The sequence below is a fragment of the Carassius auratus genome, chromosome 4 (genome assembly GCF_003368295.1).
Source record: "Carassius auratus strain Wakin chromosome 4, ASM336829v1, whole genome shotgun sequence".
Lineage (NCBI taxonomy): Eukaryota > Metazoa > Chordata > Actinopteri > Cypriniformes > Cyprinidae > Carassius > Carassius auratus.
In genome coordinates this window covers 5,813,085-5,831,329 of record NC_039246.1, presented here as the reverse complement: position 1 = coordinate 5,831,329, position 18,245 = coordinate 5,813,085, and the positions used below count along the sequence as shown (strand labels likewise).

Below are 18,245 nucleotides of genomic sequence, written 5' to 3'. Positions count from 1 at the left end.
TGAAACTGTACAGACACAATACTGCTATTTCACTAATATACTATTTTTTTATTATATTTTATTATAATAACCATGTTAGTTGATCGGTAGGTTATAATGGGCTAGGGGTGTCACAGTGTTGGTTTATGATAGAACACATTCAGAAACATTGAAAGGTTTTTCATTTTGATTTTTGCCTTTTCAAAAAACGTTTTGGCTTTAGCAAAAGCGGATTTTGACCAAAGCTGTAAGAACTTCAGTTGTAATTTACTTAAAATGTATTTCAATTTTACTTAATTTCTAAAGTACTTCACGCCGATTACTGAATATTGTAATTTTATTTAAATGGGAAAGCACTGTAACTGTACATTTTGTATGTATGGTCCATAAAAAAGTCATACAGGTTTGTATATTCTTCACAAACACAGAATGATGTTAAAGTCGTACCTTCCAGCAGAGCTCCTCAGAGTCTAGCGTGTGAGTAAAAGCATACAGTAGGTTAGTAGCGGTCACACGGACAAAACTGAGTTATTAGAGTTAAACAGCAATGCTAGTGTGTAATCAGCAGGTTTAGCAATTAGCAATTGGCTTCATGAGGTCAACCTTTCATGTTAAAGTCACTGACAGTCACTGGTTAAAGAACTATTAAAACATGAGCACTTACGATGAATGTGTGAGTTTAATTTATTCTGTTCAAACATGTTTCTGTGCATTTCATGCATCATTTTTCAGCTCAACATTATGTTGACAGAAGTAGAAATCTATTTTACCTCTCGCTGACAGAAACATCGCACTGTTCAGGTAATTGGAAGCAAGCCTTTTGCGCTGAAAAGCAAGATGTAAGATGTTTACAAGTGAACATTTAGCAATAAAATGAACATTATTTAAAGAAACTATGACAGCCAGACAGACCTCTGGTTCAAACAGTCCACTGTACGCAGGGTTAGCTGTGCTTCGCCTTTTTCTCTCCTGCCGTTTACTCTGGATCTCTGACAGAAATGAAAACATGAACTTCTTTTACTCTGGATCTCTGACAGAAATTAACTCACATTGAATACTTTTCTTATATTTTGTTTGATAATTTGCTAAATTGTTTCATTTAAAGTTGTGCAGAAATGAGAATGATTGTCTCCTTTCAAGTGTTAATTTGAATGTAACTGGTCACAATACACAGGATGTTGAATGGAATTTTGAATTTGAAATAATAACAATTTTCTAACAATTCAACACAGTCATGTGCCAACACGTTTGGCAAATGCATTCATTTAGTCCCCGGGCGCCGCAGCATAAATGGCTGCCCACTGCTCCGGGTGTGTGTTCACTGCTGTGTGTGTGCACTTCGCATGGGTTAAATGCAGAGCACAAATTCTAAGTATGGGTCACCATACTTGGCTGAATGTCACGTCACTCACTTTTTTTTTTATTCGCTGATACGTATAATGTATGGAAGCCCTGACTTCTGACTTTTTTTCTCAGAATTGTGATATAAACTAGCATTGCGAGTTATAAAGTCAGAATTGCGTGATATAAACTCACAATTTCAAGTTATAAATTTAGAACTGCAAGATATAAAGTCACATTTGCGAGGTAAAATCTTGCAAAATCTTGACTTTTTTTTCTCACAATTCCGAGTTATGACTCAAAATTAACTCAAAATTGTGAGTTTATATCACACAATTCTGAGAAAAAAAAAGTCAGAATTGCATGTATTGCATGTTCAGATATTCATACAAACAAAATATTTTGGGGGCCATGAAATTTTTTTCAAAAAATGCTGGTGGGGAAAGAGTTAATATGTCCAAAATTTACTGGAAATAGCTTATAGATGTATTTCATTCCATTTTAATTATACTAAACTGAATTTAGATTATAATTACAATTCAGCATCTTGTTTGATACTTCAATTCAAATTCAGGAACTAAAATGGTATTCGTTTGGCACTTCTCATACAGTGTGCAACCCTCTTTATGCTTTGTTTTGTTAATATTGGATTCTCCTGATTGGAGGACATCATTTACGAATCTTAACCTGTCAAACTGGCTATTGAGTTGATGGACCCTATTTTAACGATCTAAACACAAAGTGTAAAGCGCACGGCGCAGGTACACTCAGGGCGTGTCCAAATCCACTTTTGCTATTTTAACGATGGAAAAACGGTCCGTGTGCCGGGCAGCATTTTTGGAATGGGTTGTCCCTATTCTCTTAATGAGTAATGTGAATAACGTTCAATACACTAATCAGAGAGTCATCTCCCATTCCCTTTAAGAGTGAGATGTGCACGCACTATGGCGAATCGCTATTTACATGGAGGAATTTGTTGGCGGAAAAGATGAACGCTTCTCAAGCGAAGAAACTGATCTGTTAAAGCGCGCGAGCAGATCATCTGCGGGACAAGCAGGAATCCACCAAAGCTCAGCGCGATGAGTCAGTTAATATATATGTGTGTGTATTGGCATGATTGTTCAATTCATTTCTCAATAGTTCAAGCCAATTTCATTCATCATTATAAGTAGTAATAAAATGCAAATAGGTAGCCTAATTCTAATACATGCAATGACTATCCATCCTTAAATTTTTATATTTAAGTAGCCTACACAATAATATTCTTTTACAATGTAATCCTTTTTTTTTTTAAATATTTGGCATGTATGTGTGATTAGCATCCCTGTGTGCAATAAGCAAAATCAGCGTGCACTGTGGACATGCCCAGAGGCGTATTTTCTACCAACGCGCTCTTTAAATAACAAAAAAATATTGCGCCATTGACTTTAGACTTTATACCAGGTTTGAGTTGGTCTATGGCGCAATCTATTTTCAGCTCCTTAAAATAGCAATGCGCCAGCAATGCACCTGAACAGACCTCTTTTAGACCAGCATGCCCATGGGCGCACAAATGGGCGCAAATGCATTTGATAATTAAACGACGTGGCGCTGGACTGAAACTAGCAAAAACTAGCCAGGTGTATAATAGGGCCTGATATTTGTGTTTCCACCATGGCTGACTTCCCTCCGGATCTACTGTAGTGGGTTGCCAAGTGTTAATTTCAAACCCTGAATGCAACTCACCTTCCAACTGTTCTGTAGTGACCAGGCCTATTGCGACCATGAAGGCAATTTTCTGCAGGACAGAAGGTTAATAAAGTGAATACATTCAATATTGAAATAAATTTGATGTTAACATAACTCTTCAGAACTAATTTTATTTGAAAACACATCAAAACACCGTCAACAGTTTTGGGCCGAACCAGTCACTCAATTCGACACATTTTGAAGATAAAGGCAAATCCTGTTTTTTGTTTGAGCCATTAGTAATAAGATGTCCTCAACTATATATTTCACATGCATTAACTGTGATTCTATGATGGACTAGCCCTATATTGAGGTTATTTCTCTGCCAATGACCCAAGACATAGGATAGGCTCTAGCATACCCAAAGTCCAGACACCACCAAACTCAGACTCAAGTCCTCCACAAGTTCAAGTACTACAACACTGCTGTAATTAGTCAATGTCATGCCAACTGGATGGTCTCTTCCTGTCAAAGAACACTGGTCATGTCAACAAAGTTTATAATAGCCAAGACTAGTTGTGAGTGTACCTCTGGATCCTCCTCCTTTTTGGCTGGGGTTGAGGGGTCAGGGCTCGGCTCCTTCACAGGACTGTTACTTTGTGAGGCCGGAGAACTCTTGGAGTTGCTGGGAATCTGGGGCTGAATGATTATAACCTGGATACACACATTAAGGACCAGTTTTACGGTTTTAAAATGTATAATAAGTATAACATTTATTTTATAAAAACACCATATATATCTTAGAACCTGCTTCACAGTTTAAGTGGACGTTACCACAAAAGCCCAAATGGCGGCACACTTCAGCTTTGTACTACAAACCAGGAACAGGGACTATTCTTTAATCCTCCATTACTAGCAGCGAATAACGATATCAATGCTAGCATTTCCTGTTACTCTCACTGTCGTTCAGAGATGAAGACTGCCATCTAGCAGTCAGGAGGTAAACTCAAAATGAAACAACTGCCATGAATCTTGTATGATTTTTAAAAATATCGATATTCCATTTTTGAGAATCGATAGAGTATCGGCAAACAAAATATTGCGATACTCGCATGCATCGATATTTCGTGTTTATTAGGCAAGTAGGTGATGAAAGATCTTCTGACCTTGCTGTCAGGGCTGAAAATCAGCGGTTGCACCTTAATGGCCTCGGTTAGTCCTGACACCCCGTGGGCTGCGGGCGAGGCTGCTGAGATGATGGCGTAAGCCACCCCTGGACTTGCGGAGGTTGTGGACGTGCTCGGAGCAGATGAGGGCGAAGAGGAACTCTCTTCCTGCCCGTTGGACAGTCTCTCGTGACTGAAGGTGCTGTTGGCAGTTGGCAAGGATGCGCCTTGGCTCTTTGGGCTAACCACAGCCATGCTCTGCGGCACAGCCATCGTTCGACCGGGCTGCTTCTCTTGGCATGGGCTGTGGGGAAGGCTGTCTGGAATAAGAGTCTTTGGCCTGACCTAAAAAGACACAGAACACAAAGTTTATCCCCCTATGAAGCAGATGTTTCTTGGCTTTGGCTTCAAATATATTGACCTCTTAAACAAAATCGTTCAATCTTTCAGGTCAAGTTTCTATCAGATTTGATTGACATTTGCTTAGTTGCAGGTTATCTTCGATGAAGTTTGACTTGTTTATGATCTCTTTTAATCTCAGATGTTTATGTGCTTATAGTTTATGTTTACAATTCTATATGAGCAAAAGTTAAATTTTACATTTTAAAGCAAAGAATAAAGTAGTGATAAAAAGCAATAAAATAAACAAAAGAGCGCTTTGAATCTCTCTCATTCTCACAGTTATCTGCTCCTGTTAGGGGTCACTACAGTGGATTATCTACGCTTGCTGTGTCTGTGCCTTCTATGAAAATTAATTGTAAACAATAAGGGTTCATGAATCCAGGTTTGAGTGTTTCCTAATGTTGTGTATCACCTGAGGTAGCACACTGGGTGAGTGTCCTGCCAGCCGCTGCAGAGAGCTGATGTGAGGCACCTTTATCGGGATCGCAGTGAGGGCTCCCAACATCTGCCAGACAGAAACCAAACACACGATGAGACGGCAAAAGCAATCATTTCAGATGTCAGGAGGGCAGAATGATGAAAAACATACATAGTTACATAGGTACTTCATTTACTGCTCATTCTAAACAGCCCAACAGGACAGAAGAGCCGGATTTGTTTTCAAGAAGCGGTTCTTCTACAATAATTGTGCTTTTTCAGTGAACTGAAACAAAAACTGGTACCAAACTCTTGGGATTGACTCATTTCATGGCTCATTTTGAGTCAGTCATTAAGTAGTGATTCAGGAGATGACTTTTGATTTACATTTACATGTGATTTGAAAGCTTTAGTTTGCTGTACATGCTGTAATGTCATCCCTGGCCGCAGTGAGCACCGTCACAGGGCTCTTATATAAGCAGAAGAATGCAAGACAGAAGAGTTTGAGACGTAGTGCTTTAAAATCCCTCTCAGTCACTCGTCTCAGTCTAATGTGCAGTAGTGAACCGACATGAGGAGGTGGGGCGGCCTGCGGCCTGTTCCCATGACAACGGTCCGGATGAAATGTCTTGCTCCGTCAGGGCTGTGATTTTAGTAATTGCTGAATCCCAGCAGAGAGAGAGAGAGAGAGAGAGAGAGAGAGAGAGAGAGAGACAGCAGTAACCTTGAGCTGCGGCATTCAGCTTGTATTTTCTGAAAGTACTAAATTAAACAGCAGGCCTGCAGTGAATTACCCATCAGCCCCTGCAGCTGCCATAAGAACGAAATGTCAGGTGAACGCTAACAATTCTGCTCTTTCCTGGAACGTCACGGACCGTTTGCGGATCCGGAGGCCCGATTAGACCTGTGTAGGAGTGAGACGAGTGTAAAAGACTCCTCACACAATGACTGAAGCATTTCCAGCAGGAGTTCATGAACAGTCAGAAGCAATAAAGCTTATTCTGGCCCGGAGCCCCATTATGTTTCGTAATGCTAAACTGAAGCACTTATTTTTAGCTGTTTAGCAGAACATTTCGAATGCAGTAGTCTATTTCTGTGGTCCACAAAAGAAATGAAGTCATTTAGGTTTGGTGAGTTGTCATAGATCTTATGGCTGTTTTAAACTACTGCGGTAGTCACTGACAAACACATCAGATATTTTTATAATACTGTATGAAACATGCTGTGTGGTCTTTATTAATTTATTTATATTAATATTTATGTTATGAAAACAAAACACTTTAAGTATTTTTATGTACTTTGTTCGTTTTCCAGTAAAATAACTTAAAATCTTTAAGATTCATTTACTTGTCAAGCAACACCGCAGAAGATATTAAGCTTTGTTTAAGTCCAAAACATACCACTAAATTTATTCAAGAAAATTCTGATTCTACATTTCATCAAATCAATAAAAAATGCAAGCCTTCCCAGAGAGGTTTTAGCAAAATTCTGCTGTAAAAATTTATTAATATTAACACGTTTTTCCTTGTTCAGCTGTTAAAATATCTACTGAAAACAGTTTTATGACAGAATATTTGTTCACTACTTTTATCACATAACAAGCAATATAAAAAGAAATAGCCAAAAAAAAAAAAAAATGTGCATGACGAAACCAAATTAGCTCTTAACACAGAAGCTCTTATGATAAAACTGTCACATAAAGAAAATAAATAAAAAGACTTGTATATCCTCTCTCGCCAGTGGTCCAATACCAGAAAACACCACATGGAGGCGCTGTGAGCAGTTAAAATACTATAGTTAATACAGCCACTTTCTTCAGCAGGTTGGCCTAAGAGGAAATGACACTTACGGATGAGTGTTTTATAGACAGAGTTGAAAAACTACAGTTACAGTTGGAACAAAATCATATATATTATATTTGTTTGTCCACAGATTTAAATAAGCCCTCTAGTAAAAAAGGACAGTTGACTTCAACCATGGAGATAGACAAACAACCAACCTTAAAGTAACATTAATCTAACATCTATTATTTCACCGTATTATAAAAAACTGTAGCCTTACATGTTAGCTGAACCAGGATAGTAATATTCTTTTGGAAATGAAATGAAGCATTCAAAATGTGTCACCAGAACAACTCTGCGCACACGTAGACGCTGTGCAATTCAATTAACACTTGACACTTGCCGTGTCACTGGTGTGTGGGAGTTATTAGTGATGCTTTTTGGAACGGCGTGTGCTACTGTGGCTGTTTGTAGCATAGCACCCCATTGCTGACTTATCAGTGGGGCATAAATATCGGCACAGAGCCCATCTCCATTTAGGTGGCTCCACTGTAAGGCTAGATACAACTGATGGTGTACCCTTTGGAGCTGCAGATCATGTTAAAAATGTACTATCACTAAGGAATGGAAAAGTGTTTTAACATAAATTTTAAATTTGAACTTTAAATTTGACAGCGTCTTATAGACGTGGGGCCCTATAATACACTACACGCAGCACAAGTGTGTGTTTGCTAGTTTCAGTCCGGCGCGGTTCACATTTTCCCATTTTCGTATTTTTAGTGCAATGCTATTTTAAGGAGCTCAAAATAGACTGTGCCATAGACCAACTCAAACCTGGTCTAAAGTCTGGCGCGATGTTTTTTTAGTTTTGTTAAAGAGCGTACACGCTGCTTATTAAACACAGGGACGCACAGAAGCACACAAACATGGCAAATATTACAAATTGAAGGATTGCAATGCATAAGACAAAAAAAAAGTCTACATTAAAAAAAAACAGAATGCAGTGGAGGGAAACACAAAAATGCATTTTGTGTGAACCAAACATAAAACTTTGCATGATTAAAATATTTTACAGTTTAATAAGATTCTCTTTCCTTGTCCCCGTCTATTTAAAAATATAATTCATATATAAAATGACTTACAATACACCTTATGTCACTGATATTTTGCATATTTAAGCGTGTCAAATCAAAGTCACATGGTGCAAAATAAAGAATACAAAAACCCATAATAAACATAGCCGAGTTTAGGACCTTGAGAGTTATTAAAAAAGTTAACAGCTTAAATCATTTGTGGATTAATGCGTATTAGAGACGAGAACCGTTTCAAATGATTCAGTTCGATTTGGTGAACTGGTTCAAAAAGATCCGGTTACATCGAATGATTCGTTCGCGAACCGGATATCATTAAACTGCTTTGTTTTTAACTCTCTCTCACACAGACACGGAAGAGAAGACAATGATGAATAAAGTAGTAGTTTTTGCTATTTTTGGACCAAAATGTATTTTCGATGCTTCAAAATATTCTAACGGACCCTCTGATGTCACATGGACTACTTTGATGATGTTTGTCTTACCTTTCTGGACATGGACAGTAGACCATACACACAGTTTCAATGGAGGGACTGAGAGCTCTCGGACTAAATCTAAAATATCTTAAACTGTGTCCCGAAGATAAACGAAGGTCTCATGGGTTTGGAACGACATGAGGGTGAGTTATTAATTACATAAAATTTCATTTTTCGGTGAACTAACCTTTTAAAAATGAGGAATACAGCAAGTGATTCATCTCAAAGGGGTGATAAAATGAGAAGTGCTCAAAAACATTGACCAGAACAACAGAAATTAGAACAGGGAGGGAAATAACTATATATGCACACAAGTGAACATGAACAAGTGATTTTATGCCATTCTTCGTCTCACAAAATTGTATGTTTCAACAACGGTAATTAAATCTCTTCAACTGATTCCTGGAAACCAACAGGCAAGAATTTCCACTCGAAATAAGTCTCTTTTGTTTGGCATTGACGTCTCTCTGGGAAACAGCAGAGAAATACTTCTGACTGCTGCCTAACAAAAGTAAAGACATCTGCAGAGGCACAGTGAGGGGGAGGTTGTAAATAAGCAGACAGAAGAACGACCTTTCTGAAAGATGTGCTGCTGGACTCCATTTTTATGGACTCTGTAAATAATGAACCCAATCTCTGAGCTCAATCTGTTGCCTAATATTCCTCTTTTGTGTTTCCTGTGTTAAAATACATGTTGCCTCCTGAAGCAACCATATCTCATTTGCACATGGACACTAGTAATCATGTTATTAAATGCATTATTTGAGGTCTAATTTAATAATATTCTTCATTCATTGTTTTACAGGCAAATAACAGGAAAAGAAACCCTAATAATAAGAATAAGTTATAACACTCCAGCTTTGTTATATACAAATTGATTTGAAATAAAATGCTTTAATGATGATTTTATATAACATTTACTGTGTGCTCTTAATTTGCATTTATGCAGCAAATGCTACTATCCAAATCATCTTACATGGTATTCAAGGTACACATTTCTAGCTTTCTCTCAGAATTGAACCCTTAACCTTGATATTTGATTGTGAACATGCATTGCTGTTTGGGCTACAGGAAATCCTGTCTGGTTTCATCCGTTACATAATTTGATATGCCATTCTAGATCTATGATTCAAGCAGAAATATTTGACTAAATGCTTTCGCCATCAAAATTTTGACAAGCTATTTTTTATCTTTAACAGCAATATTACAGCAATAATAAAACTGTTTTTATATATATATATATATATATATATATATATATATATATATATATATTCCCTGCAATCTTTAACTATCCAGTTCTACAAACTTTTTTTTTCGATAAAAAAAAATCTTAATTGTCTAAGCCATTTTATCCTTAAAAAAGGTATGTCGTTCAAAAGACTCAACAATTATGCTACAAAAATGCTACAGCAAAATTAAATATATGTCAGGAGTGGACATGAAGACTTTGGTAAAAACTTTGGTAAAGATGTTGCTAATTCTAATAACAAAACTTTCAAAATCCTCACCAACTACAACTATTGGATGTTTTACCCTTGTTGTTTTTGTAGTTTGTAAAACCGGACCACAATCCACTTATATCCGGCTCCAAATGACTGGCCAGGTGGTCTGAGGTGCCCCCCCCCCCACCTCTCATATTCATCAACGAAACAAAAAGACTGTGACTGGTTCTCCTCCTCCAGTCTGATGGGTGTTTTAAGGTTTGAATCAGTGGGCAGCTGGGAGAGCTGAAAACAGCTTCACTCTCCCAAACAATACAGCCATAAAAGGCAGTAAAACAATCCCAGCGTTCCAGCATGAAGGAGGGGGAAGGGAGAGAGCAGGGGGAGGAAGAGTGGAGGGGGTGACTACTCATGCGAATAAAGACTCTTTTCTGTTGGGAAGGTCTTTGCTATTATTTATGAAAGACCTGCACCGGGACACATTCCAACCAGAGCAGACAATATTTTCTGATATAAACAACGAGGCAACGGGTGACTGTAAAATAGGTTTGAACATCGTACCTGTTCAACCAAACCATGAAAATATTGTTTTGTTTACTGAAGTTTGCGAGCCGATTATTTCAGCGTTCCTATGGTTGACTGTTTTTATTAGTGTTTGCAGCAAAAGTACACTTTGAGTGTAGCCGGTGTTGTATGTGTAGCCGGTGTTGTATGATCTCGAAGTAAATAAATCACATGATATAGAGATTTTTTTTTGTTCGTAGAAGTTTGTGGACAAACATATGTTTAGTGTTTGGTTGGCTGAGCATAATACAACCAACAACAAAAGGCACGACAGTACTGTAAGTGAGTGGAGAACAATACTCATCATGCAGTCATACCTTTGGGTTCACAAGGGCTGCAGTTTTCAAAAAGACACGCCAAACATCTTCCCAAACTTGTTATGTGAAGTGTTTAATAACCCGTTTTAGCACTCAATAATGCTCACACTGACACTTAGGGAATAAAGAAATTTGTAATAAACCTCATAGAATCCAAATGATCATACTTTTGGATGAAAACGGATGTTTAGAGGATGACTTTGAGAAATGTAGAGGACATTTTTTTCTCATTGGATGTACTAGAGGCTCACATTTCATATTTCACATGGATGCCTGAACTCCTGACAGAAAGTAAGAAATTGTTGTCGTATAGGCCTAGTTTATAAAAAATATAATATTTATAACAAAACATTAATGCCTTTTCCCACTGACCAAAAAAAATTGGCGCGAATGTTCGGCACAATGGTGCTTTGAAATTAAACAACAGATCCCTATGGGGCTATTCACACTAGGCGCAAACATTCACGTTGCGAAAAAGCATGGATTTTTTTGTATTCGTCCCTTGTTTGTTTTTGTTTTTTTTAAAGTTGAAATTGGCCATCCAATTAGATTTGAGCTAAGATCACGTGCACGGAGCAGCAGTTCTTGCGCAAAAAGGCGAGAGGGCTTGCGCGGTTTCGAAAACAAGTGTAAAAAAAACCCAGAAGAAGAGTAGACTTTTCTGATAGTGGATGCCGAGTTCATGTTATCATTGGTATCTGAGAACAGATTTATTCTCGCATGCTCTTAATATCATTTCTATAAATTCTCCACTGAATTATGTGATCTGGAGAGCACTGTCCGTTTTGTGACAAATGACAAGCAGTGTATCGTTTTTAATCAACTACAAATTTTTACAAAATCAAGTTATTACAAGCACTCGATGATGGTTTAAGAGGGTTTTAAGCAAACACTTTATATAATTATAATATAATTATATATGTATAATTACATACATTTTCAAGTGTAGCTTGATGCTTATTGTACCTCTAATTATATTTTAGGATGTATTCCTGTAAGCATCACACATATTCTAACAAACTTTATTTATCTTAATTTAATGCTGTATATTAAACAGCAGACGATGTTAAATCCGTATACCCAGTATCTATCTGGGGAAAAAAGTTAAGTCACATCAGCATACATTTACATTACATTTTACATTTATCAGACGCTTTTATACAAAGTGACTTACAGTGTATTCAGGCTATATATATTTTTTTTTCTTCTTTTTTGTTTACCAGTATCTGTGTTCCCTGGGAATTGAACCCACAACCTTTTGCGCTGCAAATGCAATGTTTCATTGAGCCACAGGAACTACTAGCTAACAACTAGCATGCAGGATTGAATTAGGAGAAGGCGACAGATTGTTTCGCGCTAGTTGTGAAAGCACTGTTCGTTGGCGATTCTCTTCGCTTTTTTGCCACGCTCTCAGTGTGAAACAGCCTTTAGACCTTTATTATGGTTATTATAGCCTCCATGTTAACAGATACAAGTTTTCTGCTAAGTATTAATTATTAATAATAATAAATAGCCCTAGTGCAGCCCTAGTGTGTGGACAGATGAATGACCAACACACTAAACACATAGGTGCAATTTTGAAAAAGTCATAGCTCGACTTTCAGTTGTGTCAAATTACCCATCATCCACTCTGACTTAAGTGCACACTTTACACAGGGGGACAGTACTTCCAGGCACAACTCCCTAACATAGAGAAAGCCACATGGCTGAATGTATCATTTGTATCATTTGTATCAATGTATTACATTACTATAATAGTTTGTGTTCCCGTTTCATGCCAAAGCTGTTCTATATATGTGTGGATGGATTTATTGTACCTGTGGCTGGCTGATGTTAGTATAGTGTACCTGTGAGCGGCTGATGTGCTGTCCAGCGGGTGTTTGGAGGTTGACGGGGGACGTCTGGAGCGTCTCAGAACTCAACGCCTTTTGTCCATTAATGTGTGCCGTCACCATGGAAACGGGAGTCTTTGCCGGCACCACAGAGATGGCGATGCTCTGGCTGGGCGGCTTGATGAGGGCGAGGGGTTTGGCGGCCGTCCCCACAGGACAACTTCTGACGGCGAGCTTCTGTCGCACAAAACACACAAACAGCAGCAGGTCATTAACCCTAAAAACACCGATAACCTATAGACCTCCAACTCTGGATTCAAACGTTAATGGTAGATCTAATAGGAGTTTTCTTTTTAAACCAGCGCCATTCACGTCAGCTGTGTACAGGCACGCTAATTACCATGAATAATCAAAGTATTCGCCCAATTTCCAGCACACAGCAGCTTGTACATAAAGAAGAGATTAAATATACAATGCGAGGCTGCTTTGATTCTTGTTCCTGCTTTTGCATCAGCTCAAGTTCAGGGACTCGGATTTAAGCGTGCACTTTAATGCAAGTGTGTTTATTTGTTGTTCAAAGTCTTCTTCCATCTCCTCTCATTTACCGTGGGAAATAATACGGCAGATGATCAAACGGTCTTTAAAGGCAGAAAGTAGAGCAGCGTTCAATTTTATCTGTGTGTGTTTGTGTAGAGTCGAGCACACGGCAAACTAAATTCTTAATCAGTGTTTTTGTCGTCTGCATGTAAAAACAACCCTAAAACAAGATAAACTGAGATATTAATAAAGATATTAAGATTCGTTTTAGAGAAAATATGTAGCTTTTGTTAACCCTTTGGCATTTTATGCATAAACTTGATATATGTGCTACTTTCAAATTATTACAAGTTAATTCAACAACTTTTGCTTTTTACAAATTCTAGGGAAACAAGTACAAGCTTGAATTAAGCACAAGCATAAATCATATGCTTATAACATAAATACTATTATAATAATATTAATGCTTCAAAAATGTATACATTTACAAAATTATGATTTTAATTATTACAATTACAATATTAGATATATTCTCCATATATGGTATCAAATCTTACCATCTTACATAATTCTGCTTCCGATAAATGTATCTTGTTTGAAGGACACTTAAATATTTGACTGGAAGACGAGACTAAATTGATTTTTGACAGTGTGGATTATACAATCTGACGGTGCATGAGAAAGTGTCATCATCGCCCCACACACAGAAAGCCTCTTTTGCTCCGATCAGCACAGTTCACACTATAAGCGCTCTGAATATTTCATATTCCATTCCTGTTCTCATTTCTGAACTGCTTTTACGGTTTTCTTAGGACTGTGAGGGGGAAGGGAGCATATGAAAGGGAATGACGGGTCTTTCATATTCAAAGGCTGTTTATCTGTAAAGGAGCATTTTCAATAAGTTCTTCACATGTGAGCACCTACAGCCAATAAACCCTGACTGACACGTATATTCATAAATGTATATTCAGTTTGAAGTGTGATGTGTTTGGACAAGACACACCATCAAGATTTGTTTCAGTCACAGTCAAAGCTGCAAAACTGAAGGAAAGATCGATTGCACTTAAACTTACAATTACCCGTGACACAAGGACGACCATGTTAATAAGGAATAAGGTGTTAGAGATATACGGGAGAGGATGGGGTATAGAGAAGATGGAGAGGTTCATTTTTACAAAATCCACTCAAATGAATAAATGTTAATGCAGGAGAAACACATCAGGGTGCACACTCACTTTATTTATTTTTTGTTTGGTGAAATGGGTTAACAATATATTGAATGAAATACAGTTGTTGTCGCTTGCTGATGTGGCTGTAAGCAGCCAATTTATTCTTCGATCACATAGTATGTAAACTTTTCTCAAAACCTGATTTTAATATCACACTTTTGGTGTTCAGTGTTTTGTCAGTCTGCTGTTAAATGCACAGCATTGTCACTAGGTTATTATATTGAAAAAATAAAAATGCTAAATCTGCTGCGTCGTTCAAGTATTTCGAATTGTTTTGGTGTTGAAAATAGTTTCAATACATTTCTTTTATCCAAATACTTCTATAATATAATAATTTTATCAAAGATTCTGCTTTGGGACTGAATCTCCTACACTGTTATTTTTGTCATGTTTTCATGTTACACGTTACGTTTAGTTTTGTTGCAAACAAAAACTATTTTCAAATGATAATATCTTCATTATCTTTTAATACAAGTAGTTTGACTGTGAAAAGTAGGGGTGGGTAATATGACCAAAATCTTTTATCGCGATTTGAGTAATTTTCTATCATAATAACGATATATATCACAATAGTTATTTTTTATTTAATTTTTTTTAAATGATATTCAAATCTCTGATACACGGTTACACATGTTAAACATGCACTTTCTTTTGCAACTTCTCACGTTCCCTTAAGACCTAAATCACTGTATTTATGAGGATACTTGCAAAACCGTGCATTTGGACACACATAAGTGTTTATGCAATCGTTCAATTGTTCAAAGCCACATTACGTCATCATGCAACACCAATCAGGATTGGCTTAGTTTCATTCATACTTCAGAGGCGCTACGCTGAGGGGCTTCCCCCAAAGTGTCATTCGACGCAGTTCGATGTTTCCTTGAAGGGGAACTGATGCCATATTTCCTAAAAATGTTACCAAGGTGTAGTAAATAAATAATAAAAGAGGAACACCAGCTGTAACTGGTGAAACATATGATCTAAAATGTTTAAGTTGAGCAAATTGAGTGTGCCCAGAGATATAAGATCTGAACCAACTAAGAAGGACACTGGTTATTCCTATAGAGAGTAGTCTATCTAAGAGAACTTGATGAGAAATTGTATCAATTTCAATTTAAATAGAGTAGAATAAGTATAGTTAAAAGTCCAGATTCGGCTGACGTCAGCAGATCACTAACATCTTTTTACCATAGCAGTCTCTGTACTATGCAAAGGACGGAAACCAGATTGGAATTTTTCAAACAGGCTATTTTTTAAAAGATTGGAATGAACCAGAGATGAAACAACTTTTTCCAAAAAAAATTTAGAGAATGGACAAATTCTCTAAAATTGGGAAACTGGGCGAAGATTTTCAAAATTATTAGTGTTAGCTCCCGGTTTCTTAAGGCTTGGAGGGATAACGGCAACCTTAAAAGATGAAGGATGCACACCAGAGGTGAGAGATGAGTGTATAATATCAGTTACTATACCAGATAGAGAAAATAAACAAGCTAACTGACAAGTGGAAGACTTAAAATCTATTGATTTCATCAATAGTTGGAAGTTCAAAACTGTAAAATAGAGAAAAATGAGAATCACGGGAAGATAAATAGGACAGATCAGATGCCACATTATTTTGAGAAGTTACTTGTTGATGAATATTTCCAATTTAAGTATTAAAAAAAGGTAATTTAATTATCACACAGATCACTAGAATATAGATGAGAAGGAAGGGTATCAGGGGGCTGTAGGATATAATTTACTGTATTAAACAAGGACCTTGTATTCCCTTCACCTAACCCAATCATATTAGAGTAGTAATCAGACTTGGCAGTTGAAAGGGAATTCTTGTAAGAGATCATATGATCTGTGTACATATCTAAATGATCTAAAGTTAAAAATTCACCAATAAGGACAGGGTGTAGAACTTTATAAACTTCGCCTTATGACATAGAAACAGCACAGGTGCAGCAAAAGTAATTTAAAATCACCACCAATGTAGTGTGAATTAGTGAGATTCTTCTTGTGTTATTCATTAATTCCCTCACAATGCACGAGGTGAGCTCTATTGTTTCTGTGGATCAATGTAATCCACAGGAAACCTCACAACCGGCATCTGGACACAACCTTTCACTGCTGTCTCATTCACCTTAAGACACCGCTGATTGTCCCAAATGTCACCATATGAACCATTTCCACCCCCACCCCCACCCCACCTCTCAAAAACACAAGGAACATAGGTAAAAGAAGATAAAAACTGTTTTATGCAAGATCCATCAGTATAAAATGATGCTTTTTATTAACATGCTTTTGAAAAGTGTTTAGTATGTCAAAAATGGTGGTGTGATGTTGTGTTTGGAACTGTGTAGTTACCAAGTTAGTCAAATAAATTACCACTAATACAACCACCACACTACACAAAAACACTGCTATCAAATGTATATAGAATTAAATTATTAAAATAGTCCTATAAAATTAAGGGTATCACACAAATATAAATACCACAAAGATGCCTGTGACTCATGTAAATCTAAACAAACTGATTCACTTAAATGAATCAGACACAAACCAGTGTAGCATTTTGTCACGCTATACTGCAGCATAAAAAAATAAATGAGTCCATTACACTATTTTTAAGAACAGTTGACTACTCTCATGCTTCTGGCTGACGTTATTAGACAAATGAGCAACATCACCTCCTGAAGGCAAATCTGGAGATCAGTTAAATGTCTCAATCCGTTCATAAAATACAGTTACAATGTTTGACCTAAAAATGACAATATTCCTTCACATAGTAGTGTGATGTGTATATGTATATAACATGTATTATATTTCATATACAAGGGTTATTTAACAGCAGCAGTGAGTTGACAGACAGGGGTTGGTTGACGGTCTGACATATACACACATTAAAGACTTTTACAGCACTATAATGAAGCGCTCGGACCTCTCTTGCCTTAGGCTAAACAAATCAGCCACGTCTCTCATGTCAACACTGAGCTTCTAGTTTCATTGTTCCTGGTGAATAGAAACGCTCTCTGATATTAGACACCTTTAAGGGAGTCAATTTAATGCTCTTCTCTTTGCCAGCATCATGATTCCTGTCAGAAAACCTTTAAATTAATCAATATCCCACTGTGCTTCAAAGATTGCTATGATTTGATCTTCTAATGCCTATTCAAAACTCTTAAGACATCAGTGGTTTCTGTGTAAAGTCCTTCAGGTTTTATGGTCAAAACAGTTCTGGTCTGGGTAACAGAACCCTTTTAGTGGAAAGGGGCTTAATTTGGCTTCAAACTCTTTTTGGAGAAGTTCAAAGTCCATGCTTTATGGAGCCAGAGAGCCGTTGAAGATGTAGAGTAGGTTCCATCCGAATGACCTGAGCACCTCCTCCCCTCACATGGTGATCCCACTGGAGAATGGGATAATCCGGGTCGGTCTCATGCTGTGTGATTTGGCCTCAACACCAGCACCCTTCTGCCAAACAACAGGCCATGAGCCAATCCTCCACTCTCTGTGATGATAAGACTGTGTGGACATCAATCAACACATCAGAAGACACAAACCCCTCAGTAAGAGCTTTAAGATGCTTTCTCATTTTAGCTCAGAGCCTTCAAGCCACGACTATCACATTAAATCTGGTCCACACCACATCTTATTCTAACCAAGAGCTGCCCACTTGGGCAGAAAATATAACTGAACCATAGTTTACAGTAGTGCTGCAACAACGCGTCGACGTCATTGATTACGTCGACTACAAAAATACGTCGACGTGCGTGAAATGCGTCGATGCGTCTCACTGTTTGTTTACATGTCGCGTAATGGCATACTGGGAATGGAGAAAGTTGCATTCTATCACAAAAACAGAGACCACTGTTATCAAAAGTATGGGAATACTTTAAACATAGGACAACTAAAATGGCCCTTTGTTCCTTTTGCAAAACCGATATGGTGTACCACGGCAGCACAACTGCGATGCGCGAGCACCTCAGAGGAAAACATCTTGGCGCTCTCCGGTGTT

The 18,245-nt window shown here is 37.5% G+C and overlaps 1 protein-coding gene across 4 annotated transcripts in view; it reads right to left on the bottom strand.

Annotated features, from left to right (window-relative positions):
- Positions 1-18,245, bottom strand: part of phf21b (PHD finger protein 21B) — a 54,131-nt gene that overhangs the window by 9,923 nt on the left and 25,963 nt on the right. For 3 of the 4 annotated variants that reach the window (XM_026224227.1, XM_026224235.1, XM_026224243.1), the window contains exons 2-9: positions 12,495-12,716; positions 4,969-5,061; positions 4,155-4,499; positions 3,577-3,702; positions 3,046-3,097; positions 892-968; positions 750-804; positions 427-449 (exon numbers count right to left, since the gene is read on the bottom strand). In XM_026224227.1, the coding sequence (XP_026080012.1) occupies positions 427-449; positions 750-804; positions 892-968; positions 3,046-3,097; positions 3,577-3,702; positions 4,155-4,499; positions 4,969-5,061; positions 12,495-12,716 (993 nt within the window). Of the gene's footprint in view, positions 1-426; positions 450-749; positions 805-891; positions 969-3,045; positions 3,098-3,576; positions 3,703-4,154; positions 4,500-4,968; positions 5,062-12,494; positions 12,717-13,573; positions 14,260-18,245 lie in introns of those variants that run through there. The other variant, XM_026224251.1, reaches the window with a different exon arrangement.